The sequence below is a fragment of the Lissotriton helveticus genome, chromosome 1_1 (assembly GCF_964261635.1).
Source record: "Lissotriton helveticus chromosome 1_1, aLisHel1.1, whole genome shotgun sequence".
Taxonomy (NCBI): domain Eukaryota; kingdom Metazoa; phylum Chordata; class Amphibia; order Caudata; family Salamandridae; genus Lissotriton; species Lissotriton helveticus.
This window is the reverse complement of record NC_136057.1, coordinates 265,803,810-265,822,134: the sequence shown is the minus strand read 5'-3', so window position 1 is coordinate 265,822,134 and position 18,325 is coordinate 265,803,810. Positions and strand designations below refer to the sequence as shown.

The following is an 18,325-nucleotide window of genomic DNA, read 5'->3' as shown; positions in this document are numbered from 1 at the left end:
AAGTTATGCTCTTCTGACCCAATGTGCTTGTAAATCTGGGCCCCAATGACTCCAACATATTTAGCTTCTCTCAGCCTTACTGATGGTACTTCTCACATACGTTAATCCGCATGGATGTTATAGGTCAAAAATAATGTATCTAAAGTACAAATTAGGAGTGACCTGATGACAAATGTTCTTCAATCTGAGCCCACTATTTCCATGCATGAAGTCATACACATGAGAATATTCACATTTGTAGATATCCGTTTCTAAAGATAGATTCATTTTAAGTGGTTGTTCAAAGATGGTTGTCGTCTGTTTACTAATTCTAATATTTGCTCAGCAATGGTGATCCTCTCCTTCTCTGGAAGTTTCCTTTTCAGAATTGGATCTCAAAATGTGTTGGTTTGTTGTCAGTATTTAGTATTAAATCTTATACCTTCCTTAGTTAAATTATCAGTTATTATAACTGTTTATCCTTAGTTAATTTCTCCTGCACTTTCTGTGTTCTTGTGTTAATTGTAATTCATGGGGTATTGTATTGTTTCATCTTAGTTCATTTCTGTGGAAAGCTTCCACTTCTATACTTGCTAATTTTAATATTGTAGTTTACAGGGTACTGTTTGACACTTCAATTGTGTTGCAAGAATCCCTTTTGTGTGCTAATTATAATTTAGAGGGTACATTTATTCCACCGCAAAATTTAGCTACTCACTCCACAGCAACCCTATTTGACTTGCCATTCTAATTGGCAACAATAATTCATCATATTGATTTACATCTATTCTATGCCTTTGATGGGAAATCTGGCTAAATAGAATAGAGCTTGATGAGGTGCCAGTCCTAGAATGATCACGTAATTACCAACACGTATATGTCGATCCGATAATTCTATCAGATGAGATGTATTTGTGCTATTAAACTGGAGGCACCAAAGATTTTGATTATACACATTTTCTTGTACCATATTTTTTCCTTCATGGATGAAAATGTCATCTTAACCAGATTTGTGAATCTTTGGTATATAGTTCAAATCGGGGGCTCCTAGCATAGGTATATTTAGAAAAATGTCCATACCTTTGCATATTCTAGAGCATAAACTAACACTAAGGCCATACCAAAGAGCATCCATAACACAACCCAAACTCAAAGTAGTACTTAGTGATTTTTCCACTCAAGGAAAAAAATATATTTCATTATGAAACCACTACCAGCACTCAATACCAAAACATCCTAGTCCTTAACATCCAGTCAACTCCATGTGCATTTTGATCCAAACTTGAAAGGCAAGTTAATGTTTCTAGATCTTTTGCTGGAAATAAAGCTCTTTCTACATCAGTGACAAGTACTTTTGCTATTAAAATGTTCAGATGGATTTTAACAAACTTTTTTTCAGACTTAGTTATTTTTGTTTTGCGGCCTTCCTCCGATATCTTTTACTTGTATTGACACCCTTTCATTCTTTGACCCTCTCCCTTCCTCCTCCTCTTTCTTTGTTGAAACAAGCCAATCAGACCCTCTTGCTTCCTTCAAACGGGATCTCACTTTTAGTATAGTCTATTTCAGCTGAGCTGGGTGTATTCTGTCTAGTGTAATCATCTGTTCAACCAGCTTTTAATTTTTATGGATGCAATCACATTTTCTGACAAACATATGCATAGAGACAGTGTTACATTCTTGTGGATTTTTTTTTTCCTGCTGCTTACATATTTTGGTTTTTGTCCAAGTTGGCTGTTATTTCATTTTAAAATTCATTGATTGCTTAGTTTGGAAGCACAACTGTTCACTTTTATTGCAGTGTATTAATCACGGTTTAATAAACATCTCTTTCTCCAGATTAGCAGGTTTAACAAAGGTTCTTAATAATCTTATTAATGTAGTAGATGCATTCAGCTAGCTTTATTTCCCACATTTTATACAACTCAAGTTGGCTATATGCATAGTTAGAAAACAGAACTATAAACATCCGTCTTCTAAATAAATGTTTTTATTTGAAGTGATGTCTCCTCCGACCAGTTTTTTACAGTGATCCTCTGTATGAAGAGTGTCCTGCACAATAGTAAGATTAATTGGGATGAATAATGCTGCTGCCTATGTTCTCTTTTGCTTTCAGCACTCATCATATAAAAACAGACATGTAGTCCACAAGAAAGTAAAAATATAATGTGGCTCAGAATAAATTCGAGTTCTCAAGTTCTTAAAGCAGGCTTATTCAAATCATTCATTCAGTTCTAATAGGAAAATGCAAAGAAACATGTCACACTGGGTCAGGTTGTTTTGGCGGACTATTAAGGTATTCTTGTCAGATATTCAGCTTTGAGAGGCTCTTAGAATTAGGCCTTTAAAATCTTTAAAGATACATGCAGGTTCTTTATGTGATATGATGTCCATTATATGAGATGTCAATAAATGCACAACTGATGATATCATTGAATGCCCAATCAAACAACAGTTGGAAGTCATAAGGGTCAAATAAAATAACAGCATTGTTTCTATAATAATAGACAATGGTGACCTACTCTTCAATTTAGAGGACTTCTAAGAAAATCCATTATAAATAAAAAAAAGCTAATTTGGTAACTCTAACTATTCAAAATATTTGTAATCAGTGTGAGATATACTTGGAGTAATGTTGGTCACCTGAAGATTGTGTAAGTAATCATTATCTTGATATCGGAAATTCCCTATAAGAAATGTGGTGACTGCAGCACCTGTAAGAAAGTAAACATGTAAGATGTTACTAGACCAATACTACCACCAAATTGTGCTACTTTATTCATGGGAAAATGTGCCTGGAAAGTATCTTGAAGAAAGCTTGCTTCACATCAGTATTCCTCATGCTGTAGATCATTGGATTCAATACTGGAGAGATAATTGCATACAAAGCAGATGCGACTTTGTCTCCTTTACTGCCATGAGTCACTGAAGGAAGTACATATGCATAGATAGTGCTAACATAGTACAATGTAACCACCAATAGGTGGGATGCACAAGTAGAAAAGGCCTTCCTCTTTTTCTCTGCAGAGTGTATTCTCACAATAGATGCAAGAATATATGTGTATGATATGATTATGCAGAAGAAGCAGAATATTCCAAAGAAAAAGTCTTCCACTAGGGTCACGCTCTTGAGTAGGTGGATATCGGAGATGGAAGCCTTAAGAAGTGCTGGTATTTCACAGAAAAAATGATCCAAAATAATGGTTTCAGAAAAGGAGAGGTTCAGGAGTAACCCAGAAAGGAACATGGAATTAAGCATGCCAACCAACCACACAGCAGCTGCTAAAGAGGTATAAATCTTCTTGCACATGATAATTGGATAATACAGTGGCATGCAGATGGCCACAAACCTATCAAAAGCCATCACTGCAAGAAGAATGAGCTCAGAGCCCAGTGTGGAAGATAGCAGGAATTGCTGTGTCATGCAACCAATATAAGAGATGGACTTTGTCTCAGACAGCAGGATGTTCAGAATTTTAGGACTAATGCATGATGTAAAGCAGATGTCTAAAACAGCAAGGTTGGTTAGAAAGAAATACATAGGAGTATGAAGATGAGCATCCGAGGATATGATGGTAATAATAAGGATATTTCCTATCACAGCAAGTAGATACAACAACAGAAAAACTGCAAAGAACGCAGACTGTAATTGTGGGTAACTGGAAAATCCCATAAGGAAGAACTCTGAGGATGACGTCTGGTTTGTTTGTTCTCTTAGAATGAGAGGCATAATCTAATGGATAGAAATAGAAATCATTATGTTTGGTATTACATTTTGAACCATATCCTTAAATCACTTAATACACATTCTTCTTAATCCCCCTAAATCCATAATAACCTCATAGCACTTCTCCAGACATTACCAGAGAAAATAATTCTAACCACCCCAAAAAAATCTGAATAATTTCATTGCTAGTTTGACTCTGAATCATTTCCAAAGCCCACTCACATGGATCATACCAAAATAATTGTTTCTTTTGGCCAGAGGTGTCTCCTTTCTATTTTTGTTAATAAAACTACTATTCTAATATTCTTCTTGGTGGCAGTTAGTGTCACTTGATGTCTATCCTGTTTGTGCATCCATGGTTTTCCTTTTGTGATATCACATTTTTGCATATATATACACACTGATGAGCATATTTTCTAATGTTTCAAAGAACGCAGGGCAGCAAAGAAAGTTGGTGCACTGCTTTGTATGAAATGGAGAGGGCTGAAATGTGCCATATTTAGGTAGATTTGGTTCATGGTTGCTGTCTCATAGCACTGTTTGCTCGTTACTGCCAACACAGGCAACCTTATGCCATGCTGGAGGAAATAACTGCATCACAGGCAGGATTGTCTTTGTCCAGGAAGGCAAACCTTCCTCCACACAAATAATCCAAAGAGTATTTTTCTCAATCAATGCATGATGCAGAATGCATCACGCATAGAATGAGGAAATAAAGAGGTAACATTTTTTTCCCTCCTTGTTATGCTATTATCATTACTGATCAGTCCCAGATTTATAAACCTTTGTAAATCTTAAAATGCATCTAATCCATGGGTGGATGCATGTGAACACCCATGTTCTACCCATGGACCACCGACTACCTCGAAATGTAATGCAAAGCAAAAAAAGCCGGTGCACTGTGTTACATTTTTGTACAACATCATGCAAGGTAGTACAAATAGCCTCTTGTGATGCAAAGACAACACAACAGTTTAGTAAATCTGTGCTTAAATGCTATACCCGCAATGTTCAATTTGGTCTCCTAATCTATCATTTGAGAATTAAGGACTCAGAGGGGAGTGAATTGCTCTAGCTGCATGTAAGATCAGAAATGTCTACCAGAGTGCTATTATTCGGTTTACTTCAGAAGGTCTGTCCAAATATTGTGACCTTTCTGATGTACATTTATCTTGCTAGGTCCCAAACATGAAAAAACACAAAGGACCTCCATGCCCTCAGAGAAAATTTCGAGCAGGACAGGGGCATTCCACCTCTACATTAGGAGTTTGTTATAAAAACAATTGTATACATTGTGGACCTGGAGAAACAAAAATGACACACTGAGCAAAGTTTTCTCTCTTTTTGTGCATATGTCACACTAGCAACTATAGTTAAGGCTTTTGGAATTAGACAACTTTCTGCACAAAAACAATCCTTAGTGGCATATTCTTCTTTCGATTGGTACTGCGCAATGCAGCTCACATGGAAAGAAGAAGTAATGAGGAGAAATATAAATATTTCTCGCTGTTAAGCCTCTGTCGTATAGGCACACTATTTTTCACAAACCCAGGTTTACGCGTCTTGATAGGCAAGCCTGTCTGCGACCGTCCGCGCCTGGACCGCACCCAGCACCAGAACCCCTGGACCCCGTGAACGCCACAACACCAGAATCCACTACGACGCAAGCAGCCTCCACGCACTCAATGCCGGCTGAAACCACACCTGCTTCCAGGCTTTCCCAAAACTGACCCACAGACACTTGTCCTGCCGCACCTGCAGCTTCACCTGCGACAGAACCACCAAACCCCCAAGGACTGGAACCAAAAAGCTCTACTGCATAGTCCTCAACACCCACTCCGCACGCAAACACGCCGTCAAGCTCTGGGATCTGCTCGACACCTCCGCCCCAGATGTGGCCTTCCTGACCGAGTCCTGGTGGAACGACTCCTTGGTGCCTGACATCGCCATAGCCATCCCGGACGGCTACAAGATCACCTGCAGGGATCACACCAACGGAATCGGAGGAGGTATAGCCATCGTCCAAAAGTCCACCATCAAGGTTACCGCCCATGCAGACAACACCCTCAACACCGCCTAACACCTGCACTTCCGGATACACACTGACCCCAACACCACCCTCAGAGGAGCACTCATCTACAGACCCCCAATTCAGCGGCTCAATCCCCGACCTCGCCAGCACTCACGCACTCGCCTCAACGCACTACATCCTCCTCGGGGACCTGAACTTCCACCTCGACAACAACAATGACACCAACTCCGCCACCCTGATCTACAACCTCGCCAACCTCGGCCTCAGACAACTCGTCACCGCACCCACCCACGCTGCCGGCCACACGCTGGATCCCGTCTTCTCCACAGGCTCCCACATCGCCTTCAACCCAATTGGTCGCACACTGCTTGTCCTATCAGCGTGTTGCCCCAAAGCATTGTGGTCCATGAAGTAAGCCTCAGCGGGTGCGCCTCTGCCAGGGTCTTGAGCAAAAAATCACTGTCGCGTTGGCCATCCCTGGACACGTGTTTCGAGGTTGTTACCTCTCTTCAGCAGGGAATAGGCATATATGTAGGGGTGCTGCGTAGGCTGCCAAAAAATATCCTCAGGTCCAGTACCACTCAGGTCCGGTACCTACATATATGCCTATTCCCTGCTGATGAGAGGTAACAACCTCGAAACACGTGTCCAGGGATGGCCAACGCGACAGCACCCGCTGATGCTTACTTCATGGACCACAATGCTTTGGGGCAACACGCTGATAGGACAAGCAGTGTGCAACCAATTGGACTTTCTTTTGTATTCAAGCTCCCATGAGCTGGTGGGGCTGACGAGCCCGGGTTACGCACCTGCGTGCCACGAGTGGTACCGGACCTGAGAATATTTTTTGCCAGCCTACGCAGCACCCCTACATATATGCCTATTCCCTGCTGATGAGAGGTAACAACCTCGAAACACGTGTCCAGGGATGGCCAACGCGACAGTGATTTTTTGCTCAAGACCCTGGCAGAGGCGCACCCGCTGATTCTTACTTCATGGACCACAATGCTTTGGGGCAACACGCTGATAGGACAAGCAGTGTGCGACCAATTGGACTTACTTTTATATTCAAGCTCCCATGAGCTGGTGGGGCTGACGAGCCCGGGTTACGCACCTGCGTGCCACGAGTTGTACCGGACATGAGAATAATTATTGGCAGCCTACGCAGCACCCCTACATATATGCCTATTCCCTGCTGATGAGAGGTAGCAACCTCGAAACACGTGTCCAGGGATGGCCAACGCGACAGTGATTTTTGCTTAAGACTCTGGCAGAGGCGCACCCGCTGATGCTTACTTCATGGACCACAATGCTTTGGGGCAACACGCTGATAGGAAAAGCAGTGTGCGTCCAATTGGACTTACTTTTATATTCAAGCTCCCATGAGCTGGTGGGGCTGACGAGCCCGGGTTACGCACCTGCGTGCCACGAGTGGTACCGGACCTGAGAATATTTTTTGGCAGCCTACGCAGCACCCCTACATATATGCCTATTCCCTGCTGATGAGAGGTAACAACCTCGAAACACGTGTCCAGGGATGGCCAACGCGACAGTGATTTTTGCTTAAGACTCTGGCAGAGGCGCACCCGCTGATGCTTACTTCATGGACCACAATGCTTTGGGGCAACACGCTGATAGGACAAGCAGTGTGTGACCAATTGGACTTACTTTTATATTCAAGCTCCCATGAGCTGGTGGGGCTGACGAGCCCGGGTTACGCACCTGCGTGCCACGAGTGGTACCGGACCTGAGAATATTTTTTGCCAGCCTACGCAGCACCCCTACATATATGCCTATTCCCTGCTGATGAGAGGTAACAACCTCGAAACACGTGTCCAGGGATGGCCAACGCGACAGTGATTTTTGTTTAAGACTATGGCAGAGGCGCACCCGCTGATGCTTACTTCATGGACCACAATGCTTTGGGGCAACACGCTGATAGGACAAGCAGTGTGCGACCAATTGGACTTACTTTTATATTCAAGCTCCCATGAGCTGGTGGGGCTGACGAGCCTGGGTTACTCACCTGCGTGCCACGAGTGGTACCGGACCTGAGAATATTTTTTGGCAGCCTACGCAGCACCCCTACATATATGCCTATTCCCTGCTGATGAGAGGTAACAACCTCGAAACACGTGACCAGGGATGGCCAACACGACAGTGATTTTTGCTTAAGACTCTGGCAGAGGCGCACCCGCTGATGCTTACTTCGTGGACCACAATGCTTTGGGGCAACACGCTGATAGGACAAGCAGTGTGCGACCAATTGGACTTACTTTTATATTCAAGCTCCCATGAGCTGGTGGGGCTGACGAGCCCGGGTTACGCACCTGCGTGCCACGAGTGGTACCGGACCTGAGAATATTTTTTGGCAGCCTACGCAGCACCCCTACATATATGCCTATTCCCTGCTGATGAGAGGTAACAACCTCGAAACACGTGTCCAGGGATGTCCAACGCGACAGTGATTTTTGCTTAAGACTCTGGCAGAGGCGCACCCGCTGATGCTAACTTCATGGACCACAATGCTTTGGGGCAACACGCTGATAGGACAAGCAGTGTGCGACCAATTGGACTAACATCTTGGACCCGTCCCAGTCCGGATTCAGCACCGAGACAGCCCTCATCGCCGCCACTGACGACATCAGGACAACAGCGAAACATCAGCCCTCATCCTCCTGGACCTGTCAGCTGCATTCGACACGGTCTGCCATCTCACTCTAAAGACACGCCTCCTAGAAGCCGGATTCCAAGAGAAGGCTCTCTACTGGACCACCTCCTTCCTCGCCGGAAGAACCCAGAGCATCCGCCTCCCACCCTTCCGATCCGAAGCCACCAACATCATCTGCGGCATCCCCCAGGGCTCATCCCTTAGCCCAACGCTGCTCAATGTCTACATGGCCCCCCTCGCACAAGTGGCCCGCCATCACGACCTCAACATCATCTCCTAGGCCGACGATACCCAGCTCATCCTCTCCCTCAACAAGGACCCACAGACCACCAAAACCAACCTCCACGAGGGAATGAAGGCTGTTGCCAACTGGATGAGGTGACACAGGCCCTAGTCAACAGTAGACTGGACTACGGCAACAAACTCTACGCAGGAATCCCAGCCAAACACCTACGAAGACTACAACGCATCCAAAAAGCCTCCGCCCGACTGATTGTCAACATCCCCCGTCGCAACCACATCACCCCCCACCTCAGAGACCTACACTGGCTCCCCATTGACAAGAGGATCACCTTCAAGCTTCTCACCCACCCACACAAAGCAATCCACAACACCGAACTAGCCTTACTGAACAGCAGACTCAGCTTCCACACCCCCACCTTCCAGCTCCGCTCCGCCAGCCTCACCCTCGTCGTTGTCCCCTGCATCCAATGGACGACCTCCGGTGGCAGATCCTTCTCGTACCTCGACATCAAGACCTGGAACACCCTCTCCACCCACATACGGCAGACCCAAGACCTACTCACATTCAGAAGGCTCCTCAAGACCTGGCTCTTCGAGCAGTAGCAGCACCACCCCCTACCCTCAGCGCCTTGGGACCCTCACGGGTAAGTAGCGCGCTTTACAAGTACTCTGATTGAGTGATTGATGAATCTAGGTTTGAGTTAAAATACTCTGGTGAATGCATGGGAATGCACATGCTCCACCCATGTAATGTCTACCTGATGCAAAGTAATGCAAGGCAGCTCTATGCTCTCCATTGTGTTATTTTATATTGACTAAACCACACAAACCCATGCTAAGCTAAATTGCTCAAAAATGATTTTGCTCTTGGGCTGTTCAACAATAGTGACGCAACCTCAACACAAAATCATTGTAAATCTGGGCCTTAATTTGTGTCCGGCATGCTGGGGCATTTCTGGTTTTTACTTTGCAACTGATGCAGCAGTTCTAGAAGAGGATCCCTTTGTATACGGTGCCACCTGGGTGAAGCCGTGGATGCTGCTAGGTGAGAGTTTTGCCAAACCTCTACGAAACTTTGATTCTGACTGTGGAGTGCAGGACGCCTTTCATTGAAGATATTGTGGAATCAGGAATGGGACCTATTTTTTAGTACTGACCTATTTTGTCAGGGAGAATCAACTTTAAACTAATGAAAGTCAGTTGGTAACAAGTATTCTTAGTGTTTCTCTGCAACTTTAGCGCTAGATTAATGTCAATAGTGAACTCAGAATTTTGTTGCATGCAGAAAGTTATGCTGAGTTATAATTTCATTTAAGACATTTCTAGATTTGAGCACTATTGGCAATGAATTCACAAAGAAAAATAATTGCTGTTTAGTCAGATCTGGGGGAGTGGCTTGGCTGTGCTGCGAGATGGCTGCTCACTAGAGAGGTTCTGCTTGGCGAACGTCTAACCTGACATAGATCCGCAAAAAACAAGCTGCCCATACTTGCAAAATACCTGCATAGTGTCAACGACCCGCTGGGGGCCTGCTGGTGCATTTTGAGAACATTTCACTGCAGTTAGACCCCACGCCATAGAAAGGGCTGGTGGATGCCATATGCCACTGGTGAGACAGCCTGCTCTCGATGATGAAGGGAGCAGTGAGCGCTGGCTCTGGGGCTGACTAGGTTGTGCCTCTTACAGGGGGCTCCCGCAACTGAGCTCTTGCTGCATCGGGTGGCCCTCTTCCACACTCTCTAACCCTGCTCTGCATTCTGGTGGACTTACGGGGACAGCCTCTGTCATGGGCCTGGGGTCACATAGTCCCTGCTTGGCCACTTGATCACTAGAGGTGCTTGAGGCCTGGGTCCACTTAGGGACTGCTGGCATTCCCCCCAGTGAGGGCGGGGGGGGGGCTACCAGGTATTAATAGGCCAGCCAGTGGAGAGGAGCTGAGCTGCCTGACCTGTGTCTTACAGCAGTGAGTTGGGACTAGGATCAGAGAAGCTTGAGCTCACCCCGTGTCAGGCAGGAGGCTGCTGGGCATCTGGCAGCTCCTGTGATAAAGTTCTACCCACCACGCTGCCCTCGCTTACACACAGTGTGCATTCGCCCCCTCTACAGAGATACACCTGGATCCGCACACAGAACATTGGAACAGTACTGCCCCTGTGGAACCTGCTGAATGGGGTGTGGGACCACCTTACCAACTGCCCTCTGGACCTGCTCTGGTCTGCTTGGTCCTCTTACCTTGGGAAGCTATCACTCTTGCCGCTGTGTGCTGTGCTGGCCTGACAGCACATGTTGGGCTGTCCTGTGGGGTGCCTGCTGCTGCCATTGATTCTGCACTCTCCCCGTGCTACCATACATACCTGGGTGCATGATGGGTGGCACCCACCTAAGCTGACTCTTCAATTGATTGAGGCCTTAATTTCTCTGGGGACAGCAGGGCTTATTGGCACCAGGATTCGGGCCATGCCCTGTGTTGGGGTCCGGTCAGATACTCCTGTGCGGCCAGCACAACTGCTCACAGCCTGCTGCTGGGTGCTGTAGCGCCAGGTGACCGGTGTTCGGGCTGAGTTCTTAAGCCTGCTCATGCCCCCTTACAGGGAGTTAGCCCAGGGTATGGCAGGGCTCCAGTGATCCTACACCCTAAGAAACAGCCTATTGCAACTGGGACATCTATTAGTGGGCAGGCAGTAAATTGCACTTTCTTCAGACTGCGACTATGCCTCAGGTACCATACCCTGCTTCTCGGCTGCAGTCCCACGTGCACGATGTGACATCGGCCCACCCTGACCATGAGAAAACACAATGCTAAGCACCAAAAACTCTTATTCGAGACCAGAAGCCTCAACATATCGACCTCAAAGAAATCCTCATGGATGTCAAGATTAGTTTGAAGGCCATTTATTCCAAACTGGATCTACTCACTAGCCGACTGGAGCATGTTAAACGGTGCATCTATAAACACAAAAAAATACTGGACCACCTATAAAATCTAGTCTCAGACACGGTGGATGCCCAAGCTGACTCCATAGAACACCGATTATGGATGGACAGAGTACTTGAACTTATTAAATCCAAAAATGTAGACCTTAAAGTATGCTCCAGGCACAATAATCTTTGGATCATCGGGTTTCTGGAATCAATGGCGATCACCAAGATGGGGGACTTTATCGAAATGTTGCTTAGGGACCTGATTGGGGAGGGCCTGTCCGTGGTCTTCATGTGGAAAACGTTCATCGCTTGCTGGGCTGTGACACCTCCAGGGGCACCCGCACATAGTTGCCCACCTTCTGAAAACAACAATCCTGATGCAGTCCTACAACTGGCCCATGAACATGGCTCCATCCAATATCAGGCCATTAATATCTTCTTCTAACGAGATGTCACATGTACTGTGCATGTGGCCCGCCGAGAGTTCTTAGCCACGAAGGGGACCCTACAAAAGGCCGGCATACCCTATGCTTTACTATACCAAGCCAAACTTAGAATCTTCCTTGAGGTCAAACGTCACTTTTTCACAGATGTGAAGGCAGCCATGAAATTCGCGAAACATGGCACCAGGTGAGAGGATTCCCAGCTCATCTCGGAGGAAGCCCAACTCAGTGACAACGATTCAACTCTCGCCGCTGTGATGTGATCTGTCCTCAGACACTCTGCGCTGGTCTTCATTCTGTTGTTAATATTGTCTTTCCTGTGAGTTGCACCATTACATGCACTGCAACTGGACAGCCGTTGTTGTCTTTCATTTTGCTACCCAGCCATCTTGGCAGGGTTGTATGTCCGGTTATTCCCCACCCCCAATGACAATCCAAAATATTGTTGCCAAACCTACAGTAGCTCTGTGGGGTGGAGGGTGGGATTGCATGCCTCAACTGAGTTTGAGGGTTGGAGTGGGAGAGGGGTAGGATGGGTTGTTTAATTGGATGATCAGATTTGGGTATGTTTGTTTTTATACTTCGTGTTTCAGCCACAGTACACCATGCCTTCTGCCCCTGCTTGCATATTAGATGACACACAGCTTGAACCCTCCAAGCACAGTGTCTATCACCTTAAGGTAAGATTGCCAACACAAAATACATCACTTGGAACATATGTGGACTTAATGACTACAGAAAAAAAGATTAGAGCACACTTACCTTAACAGACACAAAATAGATATTTGCTTTCTACAAGAGACCCACCTGACTAGCACTTCTGCCTCCAGGATACATGCTTGTTGGTGTGGGGAAGCGTACTCCTCATTCTACTCAAACTATGCCACAAGAATTGCAAAACTATTGCATAGGGTTTTCCTTGGCAGCTATCTCGCTCCCTCATTGAGGAGGTTGGTAACATCATACTGGCAGCTACACTGCACAAACAACCAGTGTTTCTAGGTGCTGTAAATGGTCTAAACACATATGACCCCGAGATTTTCTATGAGGTATGAGATTTTCTCTGAGGTATGGAGACTGATGTCTGGCTTTGGACCCGCCATTCTTTGGGGTGGCAACTTCAATGGTGTACTAGAAGACCGATTAGACCACTCTGGCATATCCAAGCTCCTACACCCCATGCTGCATGGACCAATAATTCAAGACAACTGCCTAGAGGACGTTTAGTGGCACACACACTTAAACACCCTAGAAGGCACTTGACTTTCAGCACACCACAATGCAGGGTCCAGGATAGATTTCTGGCTGCTGTCTTAGGATGCCTAGATTTGGACTGCTGCAGTGGCTCATCTGCCTTGCACCCTCTTGGATCACACACCGGTCAAGTTGTTATTGGATATCCCCCAGCCAATACCCTAAACATTCACCTGGTGGCTACCGCCAGGAGAGCTACGTGAATTGGCATTCCACAAAGAGATTCTTGCGGCAATAATCGAATACTTCGCAAATAATGAGGACTCCATACAGTCGCCTACCATTCCACTTTGGGAGGCATTTAAGGTAGTGTTACAGCGTTTTCTGCATTGCCAAGCAATCAGAAGTTCTTAACACTATTCATGGGACGTTATCCAGACTTGAGAAGGATATCCTATCCCTAGAAATGGCGCACTTTCACTCCAAAGACACCACCACATTGGCCAGTATCCGATAAAAAATGTCGGCATATTAGGAGGAAGACAATCGCAAGATTCACTATCTACAACGAGTTCCTCGGGCCTGCCGGTTTGGAGAGGGGGGCTGCCCGGGCAAGACCACAAAGTGCATGCCTCTACCTATCTGGCAGAACTTTTAAACACAGACTCCCAAGTCATTTCATCCCCGTCAGAGGTAATGGACGTCATGATCTCTTTCTACTCACAGCTATATGAAGCCACCCAATCCTTGGTGCAGGTGAGCTTACTGCACAGCTTGACACTATACAATTGCTCTGGCTGGACCAGTTCCACTGTGCCTATTTAGATTCAACCATTACTGCAGAGGAAATTGAGCAGGTAACTAAGAGCCTTCCTGGGGAAAAGGTTTTCCCCCTTATTGGCTCCTCACTTTCTGGCAATGTCCCAGGATTCCCAAGACACAGGCTCACTCCCTCTTCTTGCTAAGAGAGACAGTCATTTTAACGCTCCTAAATCCAGACAAGCCGACTGAACACTGCGACTCATATGAGCCTCTAAACATTGACAACAAGATCTATGCAAAGGAGCTCGTCAATCGACTGCGACCTCTTTCGCCATTAATTGTGAGGCTGGAACACTCTGGCTTAATTCCTGGCCGCTCCACTGTATCCATCGTATAATCTCCGCATCAGATTTGTGGTCATTCATCACCTAGATCACCAGGTCTACGCTATTGCTGACTTTCTGGATGCCACAAAGGATTTTGATTTTCTAGAAAGGGCAAATCTCTTGCCGCTGCTCACACGCCTTTGTTTCAGCTGCAATTCGTTAAACAGATGTTGCTCCTATACACTACCCCACTGCTCCTCCACATATGAATGGACTTATCTCAGATCCCTTCCTGATCACCAGAAGACCGAGAGAGGGCTGTTTGCTATCGCCTCTTGTAATAAAGCGGTCTTCACACAGATGCGTTTCTAGTAAGAGCTAATCATTCAACAACCTCATCCAACAGCCAGCAGTGGTCAACTGACACTTTTAGAACACTACACTGACCTGGTTCCATGCTGCAACACAGGACATGGAACCAGGTCACATCATCACACTCCTTCCCTTTTACATTTGAAAAGATACGTTTAAAATGGAAAATTACCAAAGAGCAACAAAAAGCAGAGTTAGAACACATATTAAATCATTACTTTGCAGATAAAAGAATACATAATAAACCATTATTTCACGTAATCATGCACATAATTAGGAAGTTTGCGAACCCTCACACTCTTGCGATTGAACCCAGAATTCAAACAAACGTCAGATGAAAACCCAGTAGATAAAACGTGGTCCGGGTCAAACATATTGTTCCCACCAAAATGTACAACACGACTTTTAAGAACCTCGAAGCACAAGCAATTAACTCCTCATGGCCATTATGTACTTGGTAAAGAAGTGCCCCAAGTCCCTTTTTACTGGCATCCGTGACTATAAAGTTAGCATCACCCGGTTTAAAAGCTTGTAAGTTAAGTGGATTCTTAAGATCTTTAAATTTGTTTGAATGCTGCACTACATTCATTAGACCACACAAACTCGGCATTCTTACACATTAAACACCTGAGATGAATAGTTTTGTCTGCAAAATTCTTTACATACTGATTATAAAATTCGGCCATGCCCAAAAATGAAGAAACTTCTTCTTTTGAACAAGGTTCTTTTAGCATCTCAATAGTCTCAACTAGCTCATTCTTAGGTCTAATACCCTGCCTTTAAATATGATGTCCCAAATAATCAAGTTCAGTAACTCCAAACTTGCACTTATAACGTCGTAAAGGTAATCATGCCTTAAGCATTTTTTTGAGGACACGAGTTACCCTTTCATCATTTCTTTTACGTCCTTCCCACAGATTAACACATCGTGCTGATAACACATTCAATAATTCTTTGGAACACAAATGCTGCGGAAACTAGCACAAAGGGCATCCTCAAAAACTTGAATGCACCCATGGGAGTTATAAAAGCTGTCAACTCCTGCGAATCTTTACTGAGTGGAACTTGGTGATAAGCTGACGCCATATCCAAAGTGGTGAAGTAACATGCTCCATCCAACGTTGACACCAGTTCCTCAATATTGGGAAGTGGGAATTTATCAACCACCACCTCTTTGTTTAGTGCTCAAAGGTCCACACACAAACGAATTTCAATATTAGGCTTATGCGCTACTACAATGGGGGCTAACCACTCAGTAGCCTCTACAGGCTGAATGACACCGGTGGATAACAATTTATTGATCTCCTTTTGTAACGCTTCTTGAACACAGATAGGAATACATCTGACCTTAGCCGCAACTGGCTTTGCACCAAGCTTCAATTTGATGCGATGATTATAACCCTTTAAACAGCTCAAAGTGTCACTGAACAACTCTGCAAATTCCTTCACAAATTTATTCTCCACATTACCTACAGACTGTAGTTGTACGGAAGGCTCTGCATTAGGGTTAAGAATGATGCCTATTCGAGCTTGGTGAGTCCAGTTCAATAAATTATCACCCCTTTCAGCCACATACATTTTTGCATCAGTAAATCTCCCATTACATGCAATCAACAAAATAACCTAACATTTTAATGGGTAAACCACTGTACCCTGTAAGCCTAATATCTGGTTTCATCAATTTCGTCTTGTTAGAAAACTCTTTTTGAAAAAGTTCCTTAGAAATGAAGGTGATGTGAGAACAAGAATCAAATTTCATCTTAATTCTGACATCACCCACCATGACCCACTCTGAAGGATGTTCCACCCCACCTTCACTTACTTGAAAACTAACCTCTTTTATTTCAGTCTTAAAATCTCTTCTGTTGCGTAAGTGGCAATTCTTCCAGTAATGCCCTCTTTTGCCACAAACACTGCAGTTGACTCTGAGTGCCGGACACTCCTTCGCATTCACCATATGCCCAAACCTGCCACATCTGTAACAATTTCCTTGAAAAGACATCACACTTTTCCTCCTCTGTTGTAAGTTATCAGTCCTACATTCACCCTCAATGCCCTTTCCCTGAGCATTCTCGTCATTCTTCTTTTTACAGTCAACTTTTTGTACAACTTGACACTCAACTTCCTCAACTTTTTGGTTAGGTTTATATTCTTTACTCACTTTGCTTAACTCTCCCACACACTTGAGCATGTGCTCTACATGTTTGGCAATTCCCATAACCTCGTCCAAAGGTAGCTCATCTTTCAGCCAGAGTTCTTCTCTTATTTTATCACTAGAACATCTCAGAACAAATTGGTCCCTAATCCTCTCCTCCACTAACTCACCAAATTTACAACTGGAAGCCAATTTGCGTAAAGAGGTAATAAACTCCTCAACACTTTCATCCTTGCCTTGTTCCCGCAATCCAAAATAATATCTCTCCATGATGGTACTAACTTTAGGTAAATAATGCAAATCATATTCGTTTAGTCCCCTTTGGACTGCTTGGGTAAGCTGTGGTAAATTCTCTAAGACTACCTGTCCTTCGCCCCCTAGACAGTGTAGTAAGAGTGCCTGTTTCTTCTCTGCACTCAAATTAGTCCCACACACCCTTGCATAATTTTCAAAAATCTTCTTCCATTTTTTCCATCTTATAGGCGCCTCCCCTGGATCAGATAGAAAAAATGGTGGAGCTGTTACGTTTTGCATTTTTTTCACTGTACTAATTAAAAACACCAAACCAAAAAGACCTCCTATGTATACACCTTTTCAACACCCATTGCTAAACGTCAGATAAATTAACACAAATGAAATATATAAAAAAAAACAAGCCTGTCTGTCACCAAATTTTGAACAGGTGTGCTTGTCACCATAAGTCCAAGCACTAACGTAGAAAGAAGAGAAAAAAAACACAACTTGGTTCTTTGTCCTTTTCCACAAGATAGGTGTGCTTTTAACCTCAAGAGTACACTTCTGACAGCAATGACCAGGCTGAGCTTGTCACCGCGAGGACAACTGCCCGGGTGTGCTTGTCACAGTGAGGACAAGCTTTACCAGCTCCCACCCTCCTTGTAGGCTATGCACCACAGCTGCCTACTCCAACAACGATTGAGCAGGTGTGCTTGTCATCGTGACGACAAGCCTAAACTGCTTTTCTCTCCGCTAAAATTCCTTGGCTCGTCTTCACACCTAAGATGGCCGATGTGCGATGTCAACAAACCATTGGTTCACTTTCCATAGGCGATTGGGCTTGTTTCGGACAACCGGGTCTTTTTCTTTAGGAAATCGAGCTTGCTCCTCTGCCACCAGACAAAACAGCTTTCGGTCTTATTTCTTGAGGAGCGTATCCCGTGTTATCCTGCTTCCAACGCAGTGGAATGCAGGCAGCCTTTGCGTGTCACTGGAGATCCTTCACTTCTACGAACAACTCGCCAGCAGCACCTTCACGGCCTCACCATCAATCTCGCCACTACGCGATCGCCGAGGCTGTTTTCTCTGCCCAGATCTCACCGCCACGCTCCTCATGCAATGTCTTGCTTCAAATGTCAGGTTATCCAATTTTCTTTTGCCCAGCACAAGAGAGAATGTTGTTGTTGAGATTGTTTTCTATCGTGAGAACTCTTCACCACCAATCGTCGCCAGTGTATTAAAGCGGTCTTCACACAGATGCGTTT

At 44.9% G+C, this 18,325-nt stretch overlaps 1 protein-coding gene across 1 annotated transcript; it reads right to left on the bottom strand.

Moving 5' to 3' along the window:
- Positions 1-2,758: 2,758 nt before the first annotated feature.
- On the bottom strand, positions 2,759-17,096 carry LOC144761874 (olfactory receptor 2B6-like). The gene is made up of 2 exons (XM_078647094.1): positions 16,494-17,096; positions 2,759-3,712 (listed from the first exon to the last, which is right to left on the bottom strand). Exons 1-2 carry the CDS (start codon positions 17,094-17,096, stop codon positions 2,759-2,761), a joined length of 1,557 nt encoding a protein of 518 aa, XP_078503220.1.
- Positions 17,097-18,325: the final 1,229 nt, after the last annotated feature.